This window comes from Eriocheir sinensis, chromosome 33, assembly GCF_024679095.1.
Source record: "Eriocheir sinensis breed Jianghai 21 chromosome 33, ASM2467909v1, whole genome shotgun sequence".
Taxonomy (NCBI): domain Eukaryota; kingdom Metazoa; phylum Arthropoda; class Malacostraca; order Decapoda; family Varunidae; genus Eriocheir; species Eriocheir sinensis.
Window position 1 is genome coordinate 17,265,736 of NC_066541.1, and position 23,654 is coordinate 17,289,389.

The 23,654-nt window shown below is 44.2% G+C and overlaps 1 protein-coding gene across 2 annotated transcripts in view; it reads right to left on the reverse strand.

The window, feature by feature from the left end:
- Positions 1-676: 676 nt before the first annotated feature.
- LOC127006813 (protein Wnt-9a-like) overlaps positions 677-23,654 on the reverse strand; it is a 41,155-nt gene continuing 18,177 nt past the window's right edge. The window contains exons 2-8 of one of the 2 annotated variants that reach the window (XM_050877163.1): positions 19,842-19,959; positions 5,153-5,234; positions 4,571-4,748; positions 4,013-4,199; positions 3,193-3,355; positions 2,498-2,662; positions 677-1,963 (exon numbers count right to left, since the gene is read on the reverse strand). In XM_050877163.1, coding sequence (XP_050733120.1) covers positions 1,562-1,963; positions 2,498-2,662; positions 3,193-3,355; positions 4,013-4,199; positions 4,571-4,748; positions 5,153-5,167 — 1,110 coding nt within the window. In that variant the 5' untranslated portion in view covers positions 5,168-5,234; positions 19,842-19,959 and the 3' untranslated portion in view covers positions 677-1,561. Of the gene's footprint in view, positions 1,964-2,497; positions 2,663-3,192; positions 3,356-4,012; positions 4,200-4,570; positions 4,749-5,152; positions 5,235-7,829; positions 9,192-19,841; positions 19,960-23,654 lie in introns of those variants that run through there. The other variant, XM_050877162.1, reaches the window with a different exon arrangement.

Sequence of the window (23,654 nt, forward strand, 5' to 3'; positions counted from 1 at the left end):
GCATAATAAACACAATAAACCACCTCGGCTGTCTCTTCATCTCCTTTCATTAGTCATCTAGTTAATTATCTGGGCTATTTGTTAGTAAAGTAAGTTACTTTTCTGTCATTATCTTTTATTATACGAAGCGCTTTTTCTTTCCTTAAGTGGAACGAAAAATTGATAGTCGTCTCTGCTTTAGTGTGGTGTGATAACCAGTGCAGACGAAGGCCGCGGTGCCGTGACGGGAAGGACACTCACGGCCTGGTCATTACACACATAGGAACCAGGAGTCATACTTGGGTTGACTGAAAAACGTAACAGACAATAGTAAATTTTATGCCGCCAAGGTGATACATGAGGACGGGAGTAATACAATTTACTAGGCTATGAGATATTGTGTGGCCGGCAGGGTAGGCAGGGGGGAGAGGAGGCGGCGGGGTTGGGGAACAGGGGGGAAGAGTGGGGTTAAGGGGACAGCTGCTGACCAAGGCGAGGCGAGTCACGTTACTTTTGTAAAACGAATATTGTCATATACAGAAAGACGATATAGTTTTTTTTATATAAAATTAAATAAAATGAATATATATATATATATATATATATATATATATATATATATATATATATATATATATATATATATATATATATATATATATATATATATATATATATATATATATATATACACACACACAAACAAACGACTTATCGCCGCTCTCCCGTGCCCCGCCCCGCCTCTCGCTACCAACACGTAATGAGTCACTCTTCCTGTGGCTTCATTTACACAAAACAAGTCGAATAAAGTAAATTCACAGCAGGTTAAGTCGAGTCACGCCGACTTGGCGTGAACGGCCCGTGGCGGAGTCCAAACACAGCGTCCCCTCCAGAATGGCGAGTCAGTCAGAGTCAAGATTTGTAATGCACGGACTCAACTGGCCCGGTGAAAACGCAGCTTTAACTCGTACACAGGCTAAGGAGAAGACGGCGTCCCTCGCCCGCCAAGCAGCGCGTCTTGCCAGCTGAGGCGGCTGTGAGGAGCGATGCCGCCACGCGCCAGGTGGGGGGGGGGGGGAGACCAAGGGGCAGGGAGACGACGACGCTCTCCTCTCCGAGCACACAGGTGTTCGCGCCGCGCCCGCCGCTCACCGGGTGCTCTCTTGAACGTCTTGGTCACCTCGTACTTCATCAAACACTCGCTTCGTTTCCTCAGTCACACACTTTTCATCTTGGCACGTAACTGACACGCACACACGCACACAACCTTACTACCATTGGAAGTGTTAGCAGTTTGAAAATATTAGGTATTTTTCCATATTGATATAATTTCCTTCAAAGTTTCGTTCATATACACAGGATGCACAAGCGATATCAAGGACTGAGATTCACTAACCGCCATAAACGAACTGATATGCCTCAAATAACGTTCACAGACACCCAAACAATCTCAGCACCACCGACTCGACGCGGGGAGATCCACTTGTAGGCTATGGAGTGCTGGTTCCATTTTCCGCCACTGCTGCCTCTTCGCTCGAGGCTTGTTCACAGCGTCTTGTGTTCCCCGTCACCTCCCCGCGGCTCACTTGCACGTGTAGAGCTCCACCTGGCGGGTACAGTTGTCGCAGCGCACCTCGCAGCAGAACTCGATGCGGCACCGACATGGCTCCGTCACCTCGGCCACGCTCGTGTCGTAGCCGCGGCCGCAACACAGGCGGCGGCAGCCCTCGCCCCGCTCACATGCCCGCCCCCGCGTGCCAGGCCCGAACTTGTTCCTGTTGCAGAAATTGGGTGAGGCGTCGAGGTACACTAGCTGGGAGGGCTCGCCCAGCATCGAGCGGCCGCGTCTGTCCCGCCGCGATTCGCGGATTTCGTCGGGGGTCTTCATGAGCTTGTTTCCGTGAATCCTGTTCTTCCGCCGCCGCCTCGCTGCCTCGCCTCGCTCCCTTCCACCGCGAGGCGTCCTGCTGGCCCGGTTCATGATCTGCGGAGGGGAAAACTCTTCACTCAACTTATCTCCTCGAGAACCACCTACGTCTGCCTAGGAGATCATCATCATATATATATATATATATATATATATATATATATATATATATATATATATATATATATATATATATATATATATATATATATATATATATATATATTCCTATTGTAATCCTTCTGGAAATGATTTTTCTTTAGTCATTCGTGAGAATTTCTTGCATGAAACGTCACCATCCCACAGTAATAACGTAGCTCATCTCTGTAACCTCCATCTTTTTTGCTGCCAACACTGTTTTGTCTTTTCTTTCGCCTTCGTTTGATTAACTGTGACACTGTATATATGAACACCGACGCAGACACAAACAAAGGGACAAGCGATGTCACCGACACCTCTGTTCAGCTGCGTGGCGGTGTGTGGACAGGCGGAGGCATGCATTATCTTCTTCACGCGGCTTTCAAGTGGGTGTATTAAGTTAGCGCCAGGGAAAAAGTGGCAACGTCCAGATACACCTTTCATAACACCCACCTGGGCCTCGTTGATGATCCTGGCGAGGGCGGACCGCTGGTACTGGCTCTTGAGGCTCCCGCCGGAGGTCAGGAAGGCCGGCAGCTGGATCCAGCAAGTCTTCATCACGCAGGAGCCGGACGGGCCGTGACACTTGCAGATCTTCTTTGCGGCGTTGGTCACCGTCTGCAGCAGAGGGCGGCGAGGCAGGTTAGGGGAGGGGAAGGAGAAGCTGTTACCGTTACCTTTGCAAAACTAACAATTGTGTGGATTTACTTATCGTTCTACTGCAAGGGAAGGTGATGCAGGTGAGGCAGGTAAAGGAATAGCTGCCGCCGCTCTTCTTCAAGGGGGCAAAAGAAAAAAGGATGACGGTGAGATAATAAAGGAAGAGAGAGGAAGAATGAAACAAAGTAAAGACAGGAGGAGAAGCACGAAGAAGTGATAGAAGAAAAATAGGATTACGAGTAGTAGTAGTAGTAGTAGTAGTAGTAGTAGTAGTAGTAGAAGGAGGAGGAGAAGGAGGAGGAGGGGAAAGAGGAGGAGGAGGAAGAGGAGGAATATGAAGAAGAGGATGAGGAAGACAAGAGGAGAGAAGATTAGGAGCAAAGGAGGAAGATGAAGAAAAAAGAAGAGGAGGAGGAGGAGGACGAGAAGGAAGAGGAGGAAAACTAGGTAAAATATTAATGAACGAGAGGCCAAGGGGAGCGGCTCACCGTGATGCCGACCCAGGCGTTGTGGACGTCGATCTGGGACTTGAAATCTCTGCTCCCCGCGAACGCCTGCGTGACGGAGGCCTTGAGGGCTTGAGGGCTCTCCTCCCGCCGCTTCTTGCCACCGCCGCCGCCGCGCCTACCGATGAAGTACCGCTGGGCGAGTCTAAAAAAACAGAAGGCAGATATTTTTTGCTTTATTAAAGGAGACAGACCAATTATTGTCAACCTCTCAGTCTCACAGCACCTTTGAATATAAATTTTTTGAGGGAAAGAAAAAAGATCAGTTATTGTCAGCCTCTCAGCACCTTTGAATACAGATTTTGGGGGGTAAAGGAATTATTGTCAATCTCTCAGTCTCTCAGTACCTTTTTCCAGATTTTTTGTGGGCTAAAGGAGACCGAGACCAATTAAGTTCAGCCTCTTAGTCCCTCAGGTCTATTTTGAGGTAAAGGAAACAGATTAACCATTATTCTGTCTTTCAGTACTTTAAACCCATTCTCTCTCATTCCCTCATATTACGTCCCTTCGCACCACTAAATATTTTCAGTCTTTCAGTCTCTTAATACTCTGACCCCATTATCTCTCATTCTCTCATATCATCTCCCTTTGCACTAATAATAATTGTCAATCTCAGTGCCTCAGTATACCTCTGAATGCAGAATTTTTTCGGGGTAGAAGAGCCACACCAATTACTTACTCTTTTTAGCCTCTCCGTCTCTCAATACTTTAACTCCATTCTCTTTCATTCTCTCATATCGTGTCCCTTCACAAGTTCACACCACCACCAACAACAACAACAACGACAACACCCTCGCCGCACCTCTGGCCGTAGCTCACGTTGTCGCCGCAGCCGCCCCAGCGCCACGCCTGCGTCTTCTCCGCCGCCGTGGCCGAGATCGTGTCGTCACAGGAGCATCGCGTGAAGCGGCCCAGGGCACAGCTGCGAGCCACCACGTGTGTCACGGAGGCCGCCGAGAAGGCCTGCAGGAACGCCGTCTCCGGGAAGGCTGCGAGGAAGAGGAAGAGGAGAAGGGTGAAGGGAAAAGAAAGAAGACGGTGGTAGAGGAATACAAGATGTGTGTTTATAGCAAGTGTTTACTACCATATAATTTATTTACTCTGATATTTCCCTTATTATGATTAATTTCTAAGGCGAGGTAAGGTTTCTGTAAGTATTGTTGTTTTGAAAAAGGTTGATACACTCTTTGTTAAGGGTAAAAATGCAGCAATAATTAGTTTCAGAGATTTTGCGGGGTTATTTCCTCCAATTTTGTTTTTCCTAAATCTCATATCTAGGTCCACTGAAACTTTAATATATGTTCTACGACGGACAGTGATATACAAGTCTAGTATATCGTATTCGTGTTCTCTTGCTCACCTCGCTTCATGATCCTTCGCCTGTACTTGTCGAGGGAGCAGTTCCACCTCTCGTGCAGCATGAGGTGTTGGCAGTGCGTGACCCCCACCCACGCCGCCTCCAGGAGCACGCTGGCCACCTCCCTGGACCGCAGACAGGCCCTCCTCGCCGTCCCGTGCACGCCCGCGTACTCACACTTCTGCGGCGGAAAGGGAGGAGTATGTGAGAATGCGCCAGGCAGGAAGAGCCGGTGTAAGGATAAAAAGGGAGTGTGGGGGATGCGAGGGGGAGGAGAAAGAAGGGAACGGCAAGGGAGAAGAAGTCAATGGGGTTTATGTGGTGAAAAGAAGTGTGGGGGATGAGAGGAGGAGGAGGAGGAAGAAGAAAAATAAGTGAACAGCAAGGAAAAGGAAGTGAATGGGCGGTGTATGTGATGAAGAGGGATTGTATTGGGGGATGGAGAGAGGAAGAGGAAGTGTGGTAGAGAGAGGAAGGGAATGGGGAAGAGAAAGAGGAAACTTATGATGATGATAATAATAATAATAATAATAATAATAATAATAATAATAATAATAATAATAATAATAATAATAATAATAATACCTTGCGCAGATCCATGGAGAGGTTGGAAGCGTCGCGCGTGGAGGCCAGCAGAGTGAAGTCCACCTTCCTTCTGCTCGATATGCTGCAAGGAAGGGAGACAAGAGGAAGCGTTAGGCTGGAACACACACACACACACACACACACACACACACACACACACACGTCAGTTATTTTTCATTTTTCATTTCCTCGCCCTCCTCTTTACTCAGCCTCTTCCTCCTTTCCCTTCTTCTTCTTCTTCTTCCCTCTTCCTCTTTACCGCCCTTTTTCCTCCTCCTCCTCCTCCTCCTCCTTCTAAACTTCTTTTTTTTCCACCTCACCCTTCTCTATCTCCTTCATTATCGCTTACATTTCTTCTTTACCACGTACACAGATAGGGAATATAACCTAACCGGTGTATGATTAAAGTAACTATGCGTAACTGATGGATTATGAGGAGGAGGGACTAATTTAGGCCCATGCTCTCACCCACCCACATTCGAGAAGACTTCAGTCGAGGTTGCTGTGGTTATTTCCATGGCTAGTTTTGTGAGCCTTGTGATAGTTTGACAAAGCTTTCGTGAATGCCAAAAAACACCCGACTGACCTCCTTAGCGGCCTTGGGAAATATATGAAGGTAGTTGTGGTTATTTCTATACATGGCTAGTTTTATGAGCCTAGTGATAGTTTGATAAAGCTTTCGTGAATGCCTAAAAACACTTAATAGAACCCAACCGACCTCCTTTGCGGCCTTGGGAAATATTTGTAGGTAGTTGTGGTTATTTCTATGGGTAGTTTTATGAGCCCAGTGGTAGTATGGCAAGGCTTCTGCTGTAACCTGAACGTGAAAAACACTCTTGAGAACCCGACTGATTTCCTTTATGGCCTATGAAAATTCTGGTTGTGAGATCTGAATGCGTTTGAAAATTTGGGGCTTTTACGCACCCACAGTTAAGGTTTTTCGTAGAGGTTGTGTGAGTATTTCCATGAGGAGTTTGAGCCTAGTGAGTTTGACAAGCACCGTGAATGTGAATAAAACACTTATGAGGATCCGACTGCGCTCCTTTGTGTCCATTAAAAGTAGTCGTGAGAGCCGAAAGTGTCTGAGAACAGTGCCTTACAGCCTCACAAACTCGCTCTCCCGTCACTCGCCGCCTCGTCACTCGCTTCTCCTCGCAATTTTCGCACCGAGCGTCGTAAACTGAGCAGATTGTTTGCGCTCACGACATGAAATCCTCGTTAGTCACCACGTCAGGGCGACAGACGGGTGTGATGATGCTGTTTGTTTACGAAGAGGCGGGAGGGAGGAAGGACGGGTGTGTGGAGGAGGAGAAGAGGAAGGAGGGAGAAGAAAGGACGGAGGAAGGGAAGGAAGGAAGGATGGAAGGAGTGATGGATGGGCAGCGACGACGTGTGTTTGTTGTCATTGTTTGTTTCTTAATGGTTCGTTTTTTTTGCTTTAACTGTGTCTCATTTATTTTTTTCCTCCCTGTTTTGTGTTTGTTATTTGTATCATTGTATGTGTGTGTGTGTGTGTGTGTGTGTGTGTGTGTGTGTGTGTGTGTGTGTGTGTGTGTGTGTGTGTGTGTTTCTATCTGTCTGACTGTCTGTATGTATTTATGTTTGTCTAATTATCTTTCTTACTATCTGTCTGTCTTTTTGTCCGTTTGCCTGTCTGTCCGTCTACTTTCCGCCTGTCTGTCTGTCTCTGTCTGTCCGTCTGTCCGTCTGGGCACCGGTGAATCACTCCATTACACGCGGCTTGTCACGAGGTTAAAGGAAATCCTTTATGTGTCCGCAAGGAGGTCATGGTCGGGTACAACGGAGGCACGAATCTTTAATGCCGGAACACAGTGTTGGAGGGACGAAAGGGAGGTGGCCTTAAGGTCTCATATCACTCGTGAACAGCCTCCTTCGTGGCGTTAGGGCCGGGCCGAGGCAGGCAGCCCTCACCTCAATGGACTTCCTAGCGAGCGTGTCCAACGAGGCGGCTAAACAAATGCGGGTTTTCCTTCCTTCCTTTCCTTCTTCCCTCCCTTCGCCCTCCGTTCTTTATCTCCGTTATTTCATTCCGCCTTCGTTGTGTGTGTGTTTGTGTAAGTTTGTCCTCCTTTTATCCCTTTCCTCCCTTCTTCGTTAGCGTGTATTTGCTTGATTTTATGGTTGTTGAGCTCCTCCCTCTACTGGAACGTCTTCATTTGTATGGATGTGTTTATCTTATGCTTCTCTCTCGTCCCTCTCCCTCCTTGCTTCACTGTTTAGGGTGTTGCTGCAAAAAGTTTCTCTATGCACTAAAAGCCTGTATTTGCAACCACCCAAATAATCAAATGCCAGGTTTTTAAAGTATATGAAAGCTTCTGAACACCAATGTACGTATGTATTAATTTTCACGAGACCAGAACAGGCCAGGGCCTCCCGTTACTTAATAACAAGGCGGCAGGAAGAATACAGCTGCAACACTGACCCCTTCCCTCAAAGAAAAGGTTCATCCATTTTCATTCAGCTCAGAATAAAGTTAATCCCACTCACCGCCTCTTCCCCGCCAGCGCCTCTTCAGTATTTACCCGCAGAAGGACTGGGAAAGTGAGTCGTTTCAGTATAGGATCGTTCACCTCGAAAACGACAGGTACTCCCTTTCATTCCCCTTCAGCGGTGTCCACTTAGCTTCCCTTAACCAGCGTCCCTCGCCGGTACTCACCCGCAGAAGGCGTGGCAGGCGTCGGGGGCGAGGCAGTGCAGGAGGAGCGACACGGCGGCGATGAAGCACAAGCGCCTCATGCTGGGCTTCACATGGTTCTGGTCGGGGCTTCGGATCGAGGTGAAGATGCGAGGACTGGCACGGATCACGACGGTACAGGCGGCTCCTCCTCCATCGTGTGTGTGTGTGTGTGTGTGTGTGTGTGTGTGTTGCACAATTATTTACTTCCGGTTAGGAAATGATGACGCACGGATTGCCTTCCCAATTTTCTCTTTTCTTTTTTTTTCAACTAAATTCTTGACTTCTTTTTCGTGCACAAAGTAATCGTACGAGAAAGGTCACAATCTAGTTCTATTATTTTCCTAAAGAATTCTGTAAAACGTTCAAAACTGGTCACAAGTTAAAAAGAATATTTTCATACACTTGGAAGAGCACTACACTTCTTTTCCTGACTACAAGTATTTTCTTCACACCGACAGTAACAGTTCCGTCATTCCAGGAATAGAGGAACACAGTCACACACACGGAATAAGTCCTTTTTCCACTGACGACACCGCAGAGGCAAGAAGACACGTAAGCGGTTGAAGGAAGATGAGCTAGACGTCAGGGGCCGAGAAGGACTGACCGGCTGGCTGACGGGGGCGCCGACGTGACGAGGTTTGTGTCACGGAGAACCCACCCACACCCCTGTCCACCCCGTAAGACGTCAGATGGATGGTGCGGGGAATTAGACCAGCGTCTGAAGCAAGATGATCGGCCGAGGGAAGGACTGACCGGCCGGCTGACGGGGGCACTGACGTGACGTAGTGTGTGTGTGAGTGTCACGGAGAAGCCACGTGCCTATCCACCTTGCAAGATTACTCCAACAATGTTAGTAGGATTCTGCAAAGGATTATGTCAGCGTTTGAAGGAAGCTGTCAGGAACCGAAGACTGACGGGTACGGGAAGGAGTAACTGGCTTGCTGACGGGGGCGCTGACGTGGTATGTGTCACGGAGCAGCCACGTTCCTTGTTCCTCCCTTAAGGTTAGAAGGTTACAGCAGGGGTGACATCAACGTTTTCCACAAGGTGATCCCTCGGAAGGTAGAAGGAAGGCGTGACTGGCTGTCTTGCGGGAGCGCCGATGTGTTTTGTGTCCCTAGTCGCCACGTCCCTGCCCACCCCTCGCGGCTCCACCAACAACTGGCGGTAATACGTCGCATTTACGATCTACCTCACACTTCCCGCAATTCTCCCGGTGGTGATACATCTCGAGAGCCTTACTCATGTCCCATTGGCCAGCGCTCACGCCTCCTGGCCAATGGGAGAGCGCCATGGGTTCCGTATGACCAATTGTATGCCTCAGCCTCCACGCGGCTAATAAACATTGCACGGTGACGACTACTGATTATGAGTGCAAAATACCTAAGTTTATGGTGAACTATGGGAAGGTGTAGAAGAAAACGGGAAAGCTAGTGCCTCCACCTATTATTATGACCACGACTTCAAGGGTTCTCGTTAAATGGGAGGGAGTTGCGGGAAAAACAAAAAGGGAAGTATTGTCACGTCTCGTTTGGCTGTCACGAAACTTGCAGAAGCGCCCTTGACGGATCTAGGACAGCAGCGGGATTACGTAACGCATCTGTCACCCCGTCTGTGCTCACGTGTGTCTCCGGGCGGCAAAAGGGAGAGCAATTAACGAAGGTGATTCACATATGGCCTTACTTTTTGTCCTTATAGATGACCAGATGGTTAGGGAGAAGAAAGAGATTGGTGTGTGTGTGTGTGTGTGTGTGTGTGTGTGTGTGTGTGTGTGTGTGTGTCGCCTCTCAAGGTTCTGGGAAAGCAAAGTAATGAACCGCATCACAGCAACACGGCGGAAATGGCGACTCTGAAACGCAGGCTATGTTCGTATATCTTATTTACACACACACACACACACACACACACACACACACACACACACTGTCTCTCTCCCAATGGTGGTGTAACTAATTTACCCTAAAAAGGAAAGAAAACGAAAACTTGCGGTCCTAACTCATGACTGTTCGTTAGCCTTTGAACGTATATACGGAAGTTAATGTTCAGGGATTTCTTGCCCCGCCGAGATGGCAGCGAAGTCCAGCTGTGTATAATTATTTACAGAACCCGGCGTGTTTCCCAAGGCTGCGAGTTTACAAGTTGGGTGGAGTTTTATTAGGAAAATAGAAGAATATTGATGCAGTCTCCCCCTAACCACCTGAAAGCATTTAAGGAATATTTAGTCAATAGTCGAAGTGCCATGCCTCGAGGGGAGCAGATAAGCGTGGGACCCGATGTTTCCTCGATCCTGACGTCAGTAATGGGGGACAGTTTTATCAGGAAGATAGAAGAATATAGATGCAGCCTCCCCCTAGCCGCCTGAAAGCATTTAGGGAAAAGTTAGGAAGAAGTTAGTCAATAGTCGAAGTACCAGACCTCGAGGGGAAACAGACAAGCGTGGGACCCAATGATTTCTTAATCCTGACGTCAATAATGGGGGACAGTTTTATGAGGAAAAAAGAAGAATAAAATACAGCGTCCTCATAATCGCCTGAAAGCATTTAAGGAAAAGTTAATCGAAGTGCCAGACCACGAGGGGGAGCTGACAGGCGTGGGACCCGATGCCTCCTCTATCATGATGTCAGGAATGAGGAAAGTCAGCTTAAGATCAAATAGCAAGATATAAATAGAGTGTAAAAAAGCGTGGGAATCGATGTTTTCTCTATCCTGACGTCAGTAATGGGGATGTTTAGCCAAGAGTCGAAGTGCCAGACCTTGAGGCAGCGCAAAAGAGTGTGGGGCTCGATGTTTTCTCTAACTCGACACCATTTAGCTGCCTCTTACCATGACGTCAGTAATAGTTGCCTAATGGTTGAATAGCAGGACCTTAAGAGAATGCAAACAAGTAGGAGTCTTATTGGTGTTTGTGTGTATGCCTTTCTGTTTGAGGCAAAAAAGGAAGAACAATATGAGGAAGGCTATGTATTATTATTATTATTTTTTTTGTGTGAGTGTGTGTGTGAGTGTGTGTGTGCGTGAAACAGGAAATTACTAGAAAAGAATAGGATGTGAAGAGAAATATGGAAGGAAGAGGAAGAAGAAAGCTAACGTGAGGGAGAGAAGGAAGAAAAAAGGAGGAAGATAAATAAATAAATGGTGTGGAGTGTGTGTGTGTTTGTGTGTCTGTGTGTGTGTGTGAGGGAGAGAGAGAGAGAGAGAGAGAGAGAGAGAGAGAGAGAGAGAGAGAGAGAGAGAGAGAGAGAGAGAAATATGTGTGTGTGTGTGTGTGTGTGTGTGTGTGTGTGTGTGTGAGAGAGAGAGAGAGAGAGAGAATTTTCTAAAGATATCTCTACGAATGCATTAAGATCAGGGTAGGTAAGAGGGAGAAAGCAAATATAGGATGAATAAGGCAGGAGGAGGAGGAGGAGGAGGAGGAGGAGGAGGAGGAGGGATGGGAGGAAGAATAGGTAGGGAGGAAGGAGAAAAAAAAGGAAGCCGACAGCGGGAGAGAGATGGAGGTATTGGAGGGATGAGGAAGGGAGGGAGGAAGTGGAATAGGGAGAAAGTGGGAGATGGGAGAAAGTGAATGAGAGAGGGAGGAAGGAAGGAAAGAAAAGAGCGGGAGTTGTGCTGAAAAATAGGAGTAATGAAGGAGGGAAACGAAGGACGAGAGTAGTAGGAAGGAGGAAAGCAAAGAAGAGGAAGAAATTAATAAGTAAAAACAAAGGTAGAGAGAAAATAATCTAGTGTTATAAAGACAATTATTAAGAAAAAGGAATAAGCAATATCACGATTATCAAGGCCTTTCATTTTACAGCTTCTATTTTTTATTCATATATTCCTTCGGTTTCTGTTAATGTGTGTGTCTATATCAAGGAAGGTTCAGATGTGGCGGGGAGGGAGGGAGGGAGGGGGGAGGGAGGTGGAGGAAAGGGAGAGAGAGGACAAGACCTGATGATAATGTAACGTGTCAACATTCCCAAACATTATGCCTCGCCTCCTCGCCCCATGACACACACATTTTTCTTTAATTAACAAAACGCAAAAGATATTACACGCATCCAAGATAAATCGGAGTCTGCCGCCCAGCTCGGATCTCGTGAGCTCAGTATTGCATCACCACACACTAACATCCTGATCATCTTTAGTTATTCATATCAGTCCGCTGCGTAACTATATAGTCCGCCCATGTCCAAACTACCTCAATCATGCAGTCTGATTTGGGCTGCCCCTTATGTCAATACTAATTTCTCATACTTATACTTTCATTCATTTCTTATGCTTATACTGAATTACACCCATTTCTTATACTAATTTCTAATCCAACACCTTTCCCAACAAATAATTTCCTTTAACAATACCAACTACTTACAATACACACTAAAAACACAAAAACACGAGAAATTTCAAACATTCCACTATCAAAACACACACGAATCCTTCTATTGTATTTCAGGTGTGACGGGAAGCGATTCAATTAGGGCTCAGGGGACAGGTAGGGCAGGAAGGTATGCGGAGAATGTAAACAGGCAATGAGATAAGGTAAGTCTCGGAGGCAGGTGAGCTGAGTATGTGTGTGTGTGTGTAATGGTAGGAAGGGGAGATGTAAAGATTAGTAAGGGAACCGCATTTACATCCTATTCATACACGCGTTTCTTTTTCTCCGTCATTTCTTTCCTTTCTCCTTCTCCTCCTCCTCATACATTTATTTACTTTCTCTCGTTTCACATTCTTTCATACATTTCTTCGTTTCTTCCTATTTTTTTCTGCCTTGCCCTCCTCCCCTTCTTTCTTTTTTCTTCTCTCTCATCTTTCCCACTCTTTTTTTCTTCCTCCCTTCCTTCCTTTTTTCCTTTTACTGCCTTTCTCCTCCTCTTCTTCCGTCTTTCCTCTCTCTGATCTTTCCCTGTTCTTTCTTCCTCCCTTCCTTCATTCATTCATTTCCTCTCCCATTCTTTCCTCCATTCCCTTCTTCCTTTCCTTCTTAACTACATTTTGTCTTTCTTTTTTACTGTTTCTCATTCTTCCCCTTCTTCCTTCTTCCTCTCTCTCCTTCTTTCCTTCATTCCCTCCTTCCTTTCTTTCTTAACTACATTTTGGAAGACGGGAATGGAGTAAGTTCGGGAAAATGTAAAGAAAGGAATTAACTTTTCATAACTCCTTCCTGCCTTCCTTCCTCCCCTCTTTCTATCTTTCTTTACTTCTTCCTTTCCTTCCCTTCCCGTCACTTCTATTTTCTCTTTCTCTCTCTGTATTCTTCCTTCTTTACCTCCTCCTCCCTCCTTCTATTTCCTCCCTCTCTTTGAAACGCCAAACAAGGAAGAAATGAGGAAAGGGGAGGAAAGGAAGAATGGAAATTTGGTTGAAAAATGAGATACGTTGCTACACATGACTTAAGTTCAAATATAAAAGGATAAACGTCACCACCACCACCACCACCAGCATCACCACTACTCTCATCACCTTCACCACCACCACCAGCATCACCACTACTCTCATCACCTTCACCACCACCACCACTACCATCACCACCTTCATCATCAACGCATTATCACCATTATTATTAACCCCATCACCCCAACCACCACCACCACCACCACCACCACCACCCCTCCGCGCCCAGCAGAGAGACAAAGATACACGTAAACACATCACCGCTTGTTTATATTACACCCTCGAGGGGAACTATAAATGCCCCTGTGTCCGCCATGTGTCCAGGGTGACTTGGAAAAAAAAGGAGGGAAGGGGAAAAAAAAAGAGACTGGCCAAGCGAAAAAGATGACAAAAAAAAAAAAAAAAAAGTTAACAGTTGAAGTGGGAAAATCTCGAGTCGGGTTAACGAGGTGGGAAGCGACGAGCGAAAACAGTGTGAAGTAAATATTTCCGAGGAGTAAACACACATCCAGCTGAGTAATGGCCCGCAGCAGCCCGCCCGCCCTCCCCACAGCCCTCCACGGCGCACATTATACACGGTGACTTAATTACGTGTTGGTCAAAGGTGATTAACTTGTTACAGATCACTCGTTACAAGAATACTATACTCCTTAATATAACACACATCCGCCGCAGCCATCCCACCCTCCCCACACCCCTCCACGGCGCACATTATACACGGTGACTTAATTACGTGTTGGTCAAAGGTGATTAACTTGTTACAGATCACTCGTTACAAGAATACTATACTCCTTAATATAACGCACATCCGCCGCAGTCCGTCAGCCCACCCGCCTCCGCACACCCTCCCCACACCCCTCCGCGGCGCACATTATACACGGTGACTTAATTACGTGACGAGCAAGGGTGATTTACATGTTAGGGATTACTCGTTACAAGAATACAACAGTCGCTTCACTTCAGATTATCCTGGAAACATGAAACAAAGCCCAAGTTAAGCTCTTCGTAGAATCAACGCTTCCACTAACCATTAACAAGCAAATCAATCTTAAACACGCACACAGCTTTCCACAATGACCATGAGAGCTAAAACACATACGATAGGATGCTCATTTTACTTCAGACACTCCTGGAAACACGAAACAAGGCCACGCAGAGCGCATCGTAGCATCAACACTTCCACTGAACATCAACATCCAAGAAGTCAATCTTAAACACGCAAACAGCCTCTCACAACGACCATGAGAGCTAAAACATATACAATAGGATGTAATTTTACTTCAGACACTCCTGAAAACACGAAACAAAGTCAAGCGCCTCGTAGCATCAAAACTTCCCCTAACCATCAACACCCAACAAATCAATCTTAAACACGCACACAGCTTCCCACAACGACCATGAGAGCTATCACACATACAATAGGCCTCACATTTTACTTCAGACACTCTTGGAAACACGAAACAAAGCCACAGCAACCGCCTCGTAGCATCAAAACTTCCCCTAATCATCAACATACAGCAAACTGATTCCCAGGCCACCACGCAGTCTTCCATAACAAGATAATAGCTAAAACATATACAATAGGTTACACGTTTTTATTTGACGATCTTAAAAACCTGAAACAAACCCCCGTCAAGCACCTCGCAGCATCAACACCTCCCCCTGCACATCAACACTAGCAAATTAATCCCCACGCAGCCTCCCACACCGACCATGAGAGCTACAACATATACAGAACATATATCTCGCATTATTTTCTTGACACCCACCCCTACGCGGCCCGGCCCGGCACTTGTATCTTCGAAGAAAGCGGAGACAAAACTCCCTTACAATGTAAACACGGCTAGGCGTCTGCAGTCACTCGGGGGATTCGTCAGTCCGACTCGCGTCACACGATAGCCTTGGTGCCCGGCTCTTAGGCACTTTTCAAGCCAGCCCGGCATAAACATCAAATAATGCAGATTGTGATTTGAACAGTCTGTCGTCTCCTCTTTCCACTCGTCCCTCTTTACGACCTTAATTAATCTCCTTCGTGACGGGGCCCCATGCATCTGAGGGACGTCCGAAAAGGGAGTTTGGAGAAAAGAATAAGTGGAAAACGGTTAAAGGAATAGGAAGGTTACGTATAAATGTTTGGGAATAGGAAGTGTTAAAAGGGTTGGGGCGGGAAAGTACAAAGTAGTGTATGAAAAGGAAGATAATGAGCGAACCTGACTGTGGAGGGCTCGGAAAATGGATGATATGGAGTAAAGAGAGCTGAGAATGTGCATGAACAGTCCAGGCCAGGAGTAAGAACAGAATAGAACGATGACTGTGGACATAAGAGTGAAAAAGGTGTGTATCTGAGTAGCTTAATATATGCGCAGAACGAGGAACGAGAAACCAAGGAAGTGGTTGAAAGGAGATGCACTTTGGCTCAGGGAAAAGGAGTAAGAACAGTATGGACACAGAGTGATGACCCGGGGCATAAAGATGACAAGAGAAGGGATGAGGGTACCTAGCTAAAGATATGCGCGGAACGAGGAACGAAAATCTGGAAAAAGAGTGAACGAAGATGTAGTTTGGCCCAAGAGACAATGCAACGGAAGCCTTGGTGATATTAAATAGGGTGGAAATGGGTCAATGGGTCCAGTTTAGGTAGGTTGGAAGGGAGGAGGTGTATGGTAAGGTAATATAAGACGCATGAGGGTCGGAGATACAAGGAGATGCAGGCGCGGAACAGTTCAGTAGGAGTCTTGGTGATAGTAACAAGGGTGGCAGTGGGTCAACGGGTACAGTATAGGTAAGCTGGAAGGGAAGATGTTATGGTAAGGTATAAGAACGAAAAATGAGTGAAAGGAGATGTAATTTGGCCCAAGAGACAGCTTAAAGAGTCTTACTGATAATAACTAGGGTGGAAATGGGTCAAAGGGTACAGTTTAGGTAAAGGCTGGAAGGGAGGAGGTGTATCGTAATGTATAGGACGTGTGCGTATGGGCGGAGAGGGTGTTGGGTAGTGTATGTGGGTGTGAGCGGAACAAAAGGTAACAGCGCGCTCCACCCTCTTTGGTTAATTCACGAGTAGGCGCGAGCCAGACATTTCCGCCGCCCACGCCACGCCCACGCCCACCCCGGCCCTAAGGCAAATACAGGGGAGAGTCAATACGCAGGGGATGGCGCGGACGTAGCCTACCTGGACGGAAAGGTGAGGAAAGGTGTGAAGCAGGAAGAAGTTAAATAAAAAAAGAATTAAAGAAAGAAAAGAAGAGGAAGAATAAGAATAAGAATAAGAAGAGGAAGAACAAGAATGAAGAGGAGGAGGAAAAGAAGATGGTGGTGATGAAAAAGATGAAGAAAAATAAGAAAAAAAAACAAAATACGTAAATGAGGAAGAAGAGGTAGAGGAGGATACTACTACTACTACTACTACTACCAAAGACCATTCTAGACCAGGTAAATACTTCCAGGTGTGTGTGGGGGGAGGGAGGGGGGCGTCGTCCCAATAAGATCACATCCCTTCAAATATGAGTTTGATGGAACACTTTTTGGTCGATCTACGTGGCACAGAGAGAGAGAGAGAGAGAGAGAGAGAGAGAGAGAGAGAGAGAGAGAGAGAAATACAATGGTTGCCGCTGTCACCCATCGTAGAATCTGGCCGCGTCACACAGAGAAAATGTTCGCTACCGTATCTTGCATGGGGAACGGAGCCAAGCCAGAACACTCGCCTTCACCCGCACGCTGGCCATTATGTTGCGAAAAAAACACACATAGGTGACCGTACTAGCCTATCCCCATACGCTAAAGCAGTGGTTCCTAATCCTGGGTTCCTGTAGCTACCAGGGGGAACGAAACCTTACACCTGGAATACGAGACATGCTGACCAATAATTCAATATCACATCTATATATCTGGAATTATATATATATATAAAAAATTGTCTCTCATCCACCTTGTGTCCAACGGTTATAAATCAAACTACAATAACGTGCATTGTGTATTAGTTACCGTCATAATTATACTTTTTGTTGATGGGGGGTACAAGATGTTAACGTTAAGAACCAATGTGCGGCTAACGAGAACATGTGACCCTACCCTTCAAACTTTAAAAAACATACAGCCCGCACGCCTCCCTTAGAGAAATATAGACAGCAAATAGAAAAGGTATACAGACATCAAACAACAGAAATACAGAGAGCAAATAGAAAAGGAATACAGACATCAAACAACAGAAATACAGAGAGCAAATAGAAAAGGAATACAGACATCAAACAACAGAAACACAGAGAGCAAACAGAACAGAAATACAGACATCAAACATAACAAATAAGTGAAATACAACCAGCACATAATATGCAAAACATCAGCTTCATGAAACGTAATACAAACTCTGAATAGCTACGAACAATCCTGCCGGCATTTTAGGATGGGTCACTGTATATTATTATGTCATCTGATTTTCACTGAAGCTACGAGAAGTCTTTATGTATTAAAGATCAACTTATTTTCACTGAAGCCTTTGAATGACCGTGATATTGTGGCTTAAGACTTGAAGTACATAAATATCTGAGATAAAATTCAGCTCATAATGCTTTGTACTAAATCATCTACCTTTTAAGATATACCACCAAGGCAGTATTCATTAATTATTCATGCACTGTATCTACCACGTCCTTGCGAGACTGATAAGAGGGAGGAAAAAATGGAATATGCAAAAGTGGGCGAAAAAATAATAAGTAAGAGTTGCAATTTATATCTAAAGGTTCTCGCCAACCCTTCATTAGCATATCAAGTCGTTCATAATGAGAGACTGAACGATTAATTATGGAAACCAAACTTTAATTTCACTCTCCAAAAGATTTTCATGAATAATTCGATTTTGATAAACGCTGATAAAGAACAAACGGAAGAGAGAGAGAGAGAGAGAGAGAGAGAGAGATGGATAGTTCTCTCTCTCTCTCTCTCTCTCTCTCTCTCTCTCTCTCTCTCTCTCACTTCTTTTTCTTCTTCTTTTGCCTACTTTTACTTCTTTTCTCTTTTTCTTCATTTTCTTTTTCTCTTTTTCCTTTTTTTTTGTTCTAATTGTTCTTGTTTTTGGTCTTGCTCTTTCTCTCTCTCTCTCTCTCTCCCCTCTCCTCTTCTCTTCTCTTCTCTTCTCTTCTCTTCTCTTCTCTTCTCTCTCTCTCTCTCTCTCTCTCTCTCTCTCTCTCTCTCTCTCTCTCTCTCTCTCTCTCTCTCTCTCTCTGGCAGCGCGGTCTAAAATAAAAGGCAGTCGCCAACTCTAAACTATTTCCTCCATTTAGGACGCGACAGAAGGGAGGGAGAGAGAGGGAAACAAGTGACAACAAAACAACATAACGAAATACAACAACAACAGCAACAACAATAACAAAATACGGCTTGAAAAAATGTAGAAACTAAACACTTGCACCCACCCCTCACAAACAACAAAAACAACAACAACAACAATCACACAAACGTACGCACTCTAATACATTGTCAGAAATGTTGGTATTATTATTTTTTTTTTTCTAACTCCTCTCCCTCCCTCATCATGTTCTTTCCCTATTTTTATTATTTTTTTTTTCTTATGGTTAAACCGATTAAGGAGGAGGAGGAGGAGGAGGAGGAGGAGGAGGAGGAGGAGGAGGAGGACATGGTGAGGAGTAACAAACGAAAAAAAAAAGGAAAAAAATGAGAGGAAAAGCAGAGAAAAATGGCATTAATACGAAATAAACAGGAAAAAGGAGGAAAAAATTGTCGTAAAACAGAAGAAAAATGGCACTAAAACAGGAAAATAACAAGAAAACTTACAATAGAAAAGGTAAAGATAGAAAAGAAATTAATATGAAGAATAAGTTAGAAAAACAGACTTTAAGAAACAGACAAAGCTGACAGTAAAAGAGAAAACAGGAAAATGACAGTAAAGCAGAACAAAACAATGACAATAAAACAGGAATAAACAGAAAAAAAGATTCAGGAGGAAGAGGAGGAGGAGGAGGAGGAGGAGAGGGGATAAAAAGTGGAGAAGAGGAAACAAACACAAGTGACAGAAAAACAAGAAAACAGGAAACATATAGTAAAACAGAGAAAAAAAAACAAGAAGAATATATTAAAACACAATTAAATAAACAAGAAAGGAAAAGGGAGGGAGAAGCAGCAGCGGAGAGGGGAGGGAAAAATACGCCGCGAGTGGAAACTATTTAGATTTAAGGGAAGTTTTGGGTGAAAAGTGTCATATTGCAGGAGTCTACCCTCTAGATTAGACCCCACAAGTTTTAAGCGTGACGAGGGGGCGAGAGAGAGAGAGAGAGAGAGAGAGAGAGAGAGAGAGAGAGAGAGAGAGAGAGAGAGAGAGAATCGGGGTTTGAAAGTTATGGAGAACGAAAACAAAAGGAAAATAACAGAGAAAAGGAGAAAACAACATTAAAAGAGAATTATGATGAGAGAGAGAGAGAGAGAGAGAGAGAGAGAGAGAGAGAGAGAGAGAGAGAGAGAGAGAGAGAGAGAGAGAGAGAGAGAGAGAAACACACACAACAAAGCACATGATAGCAAGTGAGCGAGTGGGTGAGTGAGGTGGCGTGACTCTATCTCTCTTTAACAGGTAAACACACAGGTAAACACTCCCCTATAAGTCCTTACCTGCCCGAGGGAGAGAGAGTAGATCAACACTGGATTAGCGAGCGTCGTCTCCGACACGCCCAGGTAACGATCAGAGCACCTGCCTCCTCCTCCTCCTCCTCCTCATCCGTCCGTCCACCTGAGGATAGAAACAAATAAACAGAATTGAAACTCTTTTGAATTCACGTCTATTGTTTGTGTAATTACCGCATGTGTTTGTTCTTTTCCGCTTTCAATCTGTATAGTGTATGCACCCAGCTCTCCCTTACCTTTAACCTTTCCACTGTATATCTGTGACTCGAACTGATGTGAAAGTCTTTGAAATCTGTCATTATTGTGTCTGTTATTACTATTATTATTAAGTCTGTTATTGTTATTGTTGTTATTATTACTATTATTATTTTTTCCCACCTCCCCTTTTCAACCGTTTATCTGAGATTCGAAGATATTAAAAGTCTTTGAAATCTGTTTTTAGTGGGTCCATTATTACCATATATGTTGAGTATACCACTTTTCCCTACCTCCATCTTTTATCTGAGACAAACAAAATTATGAATAGGTATAAAACTCTGAATTAATTACTATATGATTATTTTTTCCACCTGCTTGCTCTTCATCGTCCACTTGAGACTAAAAAATGACCAGCAAAATGACAGCTCTTTAAAATTCACCTGTTAATTATTAATATATAACCACTGCATATTAATAGTACAACCTGCCTCCCCTCAATCGTGCGTCCTCCTGCGACTTGAAATAATACGGACAAAAGTTGGTTGCTTTTAATCATAGAAAGCTCGTTAAGTTAGCACATCTATTTCTTTTACTACCTTCTTCTTCTTCCAAAAATATATAAAATTGAAGCTCTTTGAAAAATCACCGTTAATGCTCAAATGATTATCGCACCTTTTCATTTCAGTTAATCAGATATTCTTTGTCGTGTGTATTTATTTGTTATTGATCGAGTTTTTATCGCGATGCCTCGCTTGAAATACTAAATACTACACGTTGCTATAAAAACACTTAGCAAAATTCACAAACATTTCCACATTTTCATCTCACATTCTTTGTTTCGCCGATTTCTAACTAATTATGCTTTTTTTTTAACATTCCCTCAGTTGATTAGCAAAAGACCTCATAAAAATACTAATAATGCAACACGCACCGCACGAAATTATCGGAAACTCGCTAATATTTTTACTTTCTTCATCCCAAATTATTTATTTTGTCGATTTGTAAATAATTATGCTTTATTTTTACATTCCCTCTCTTCATAATCTTAAAAAATAATAAAAAAACCTATACTGAAATACGAACCGCACGAAACTTTCAGAAACTCTTCGCAAATTTCACAAACGTTTTAATTCTCCCTTCTTTGTTTTGTTGCTTTCTAACTAATTAATAATTATGCTTCCTTCTTACATTCCCTCACTTGATCAGCAAAACAGCTCATTAAATATACTTGATAATTAAAAGAACTACAAAAAGAAAAAGAACTAAAACAAAAAATACTAACTGAAAATACTGTAAAATATGCGCAGAATTTGCATACGTATTCACTTTCCTTTGTCTGGTATTTCTTCATTGAGGTTTATGGGTTTGTATTATCATAAAGATCTGTGTAAGTACTTTTTCCTCGGTTCTGTAACACCCCTCTTTGGGTAGACAACAAAGGACACGAAGGAGGTTGTTGTCTAGGTTAAGGCTGAGCGAGGATGCCAAAAATAGGTCAATTCTTATAAAGTCGAATAAATAAAAATATGCGTAAGTCATTTCTCTTCGTTTCTGTTACATTCCTTTTTGGGTAGACGGCAGAGGCAAGAAAGAGTCTGTTGTCTAGGTTAAGGCATTGAGAGCATACCAAAAATAGGTCAATTCTTGTAAAGTCTCATTCTTTATTTGTTAGGTTATATGATGTGATGGTATGTGTGTGTGTGTGTGTGTGTGTGTGTGTGTGTGTGTGTGTAGGAAAGGGCAGTGTTTAAAAATACACACACACACACACACACACACACACACACACACACTCACACACACAAACAGCTACATACAAAGGTCCACCATACACACACACTGACCCCTTCTCACTACACACAGACACCAACCCAACCCAACAAGACACATTACATCGGTTATCTCCCGTCTACGCCGCCCCGCTCAATACTTTTCATCGTTATTGGCATGAGCCCCTCCTTGAAGCACCGCCGTGGCCCTGACGTGGACAAAGAGGAGCCATCGCGGACCTATTCTACCGCGACAAAAGAAAAGACGCCAGAACAATCGACTACAGGGCGTTTTGTGGTGCTGTAGACGGCTTGGGAAAAGAGAGAGAAATGGTAAGACGGGGGGAAGGAGGGAGGGGGGGAGGGACGGAGGTATAGATAGAAAGATAGATAAATACATAAAAAGTTAGAAAGAGATATGGATTTAAAGAGAGAGAGAGAGAGAGAGAGAGAGAGAGAGAATAAGGAGATAAAGGGAGGGAGAGTGAGAAAAGCGATGAAGAGAAGGAAAATCTCTCTCTCTCTCTCTCTCTCTCTCTCTCTCTCTCCTTAGCGCCTATTACCACGGGCCATTATCCCACCCGGGGGCCGCCGTTACCCGGGTCAATAGAGTCGAGAGTGTGATTAAATGGTGACGGATCATCGCCCCAACGCGCGCCTCCTTTTGTTTCCGAGTTGAGTCAAAGTGTTTCGATTCCTCTTAGCGGCTCCTTGTGTGGGTGAGGTAAAACGTGATTCTCTCTCTCTCTCTCTCTCTCTCTCTCTCTCTCTCTCTCTCTCTCTCTCTCTCTCTCTCTCTCTCTCTCTCTCTCTCATTATTTTCTTTAACGATGTATTTGCTTCGTGTTTTCCTTTTTATTTCTCTCTCTCTCTCTCTCTCTCTCTCTCTCTCTCTCTCTCATCGTGGCATTTACTACAGTAGAGTCATCATAAATATTCATTGACAATTATTACTGACATTCCGGATGAGAAAGCGAGCGAGCGAACGAGCGAGCGAGCCAGAGAGAGAGAGAGAGAGAGAGAGAGAGAGAGAGAGAGATTAACAATGCAAATGAAACATATATGGAAAAATCAACAATGCATGGGGCACCTTCAACCACCGCGGCGGCCGTTCGTAAATAAATCGTTGAAGCGTCTCTTTCCAAAAACCTTATATATAAAAAGAGAGAGGAGAAAGGAACCATCTGATGGCTTTCCGATAGACTATGAATCAAAGGGAATAATAATAAAAGTGTCTGCCGCTCGCCACTATACAAAGACACAAAGAAGTTATTTATAAGGAAGAAAGAGTGCGAGATAAATAAATAAAAGAGATGAAGGAGCAGAAAAATAAAGGGATCATAATAATTGTCCGCTGCTCGCCACTATACAAAGATACGAAGAAGTTATCAGGAAGGAGTGCGAGATAAGTAAAAATAAATGAAAGGACAGGAAAATGCAGGGGATGATGATAATAGGCCAGGAAAACCAGAAAAAAATAACAATAAACATGGAAGAACAGAAAAAATATAGGAAAACAGGAAAATAGGAAAAATGGCAATGAAAAGGAAAATACGATAAAAAATCATAGTAAAACAGGAAAATCCGAAAAAAATACAGTAAAAAATTACCGATAAAAGGAAATTATCAGGAAAATTTACAGGAAAAAGGGGAAAACGAAAAAAGAGTAATAAGAAAAAAAACTGGGAAAACTAACAATATAATGGGGGAAAACAGGAAAATGACGGTAAAATAGGAAATAATTACAACAAACAGGACAAAACGAAAAAATAACAGAAAGACAACAACAAAACGAAAAAATCAGGACATGTATATAAAAAAAAAACAGGACAAA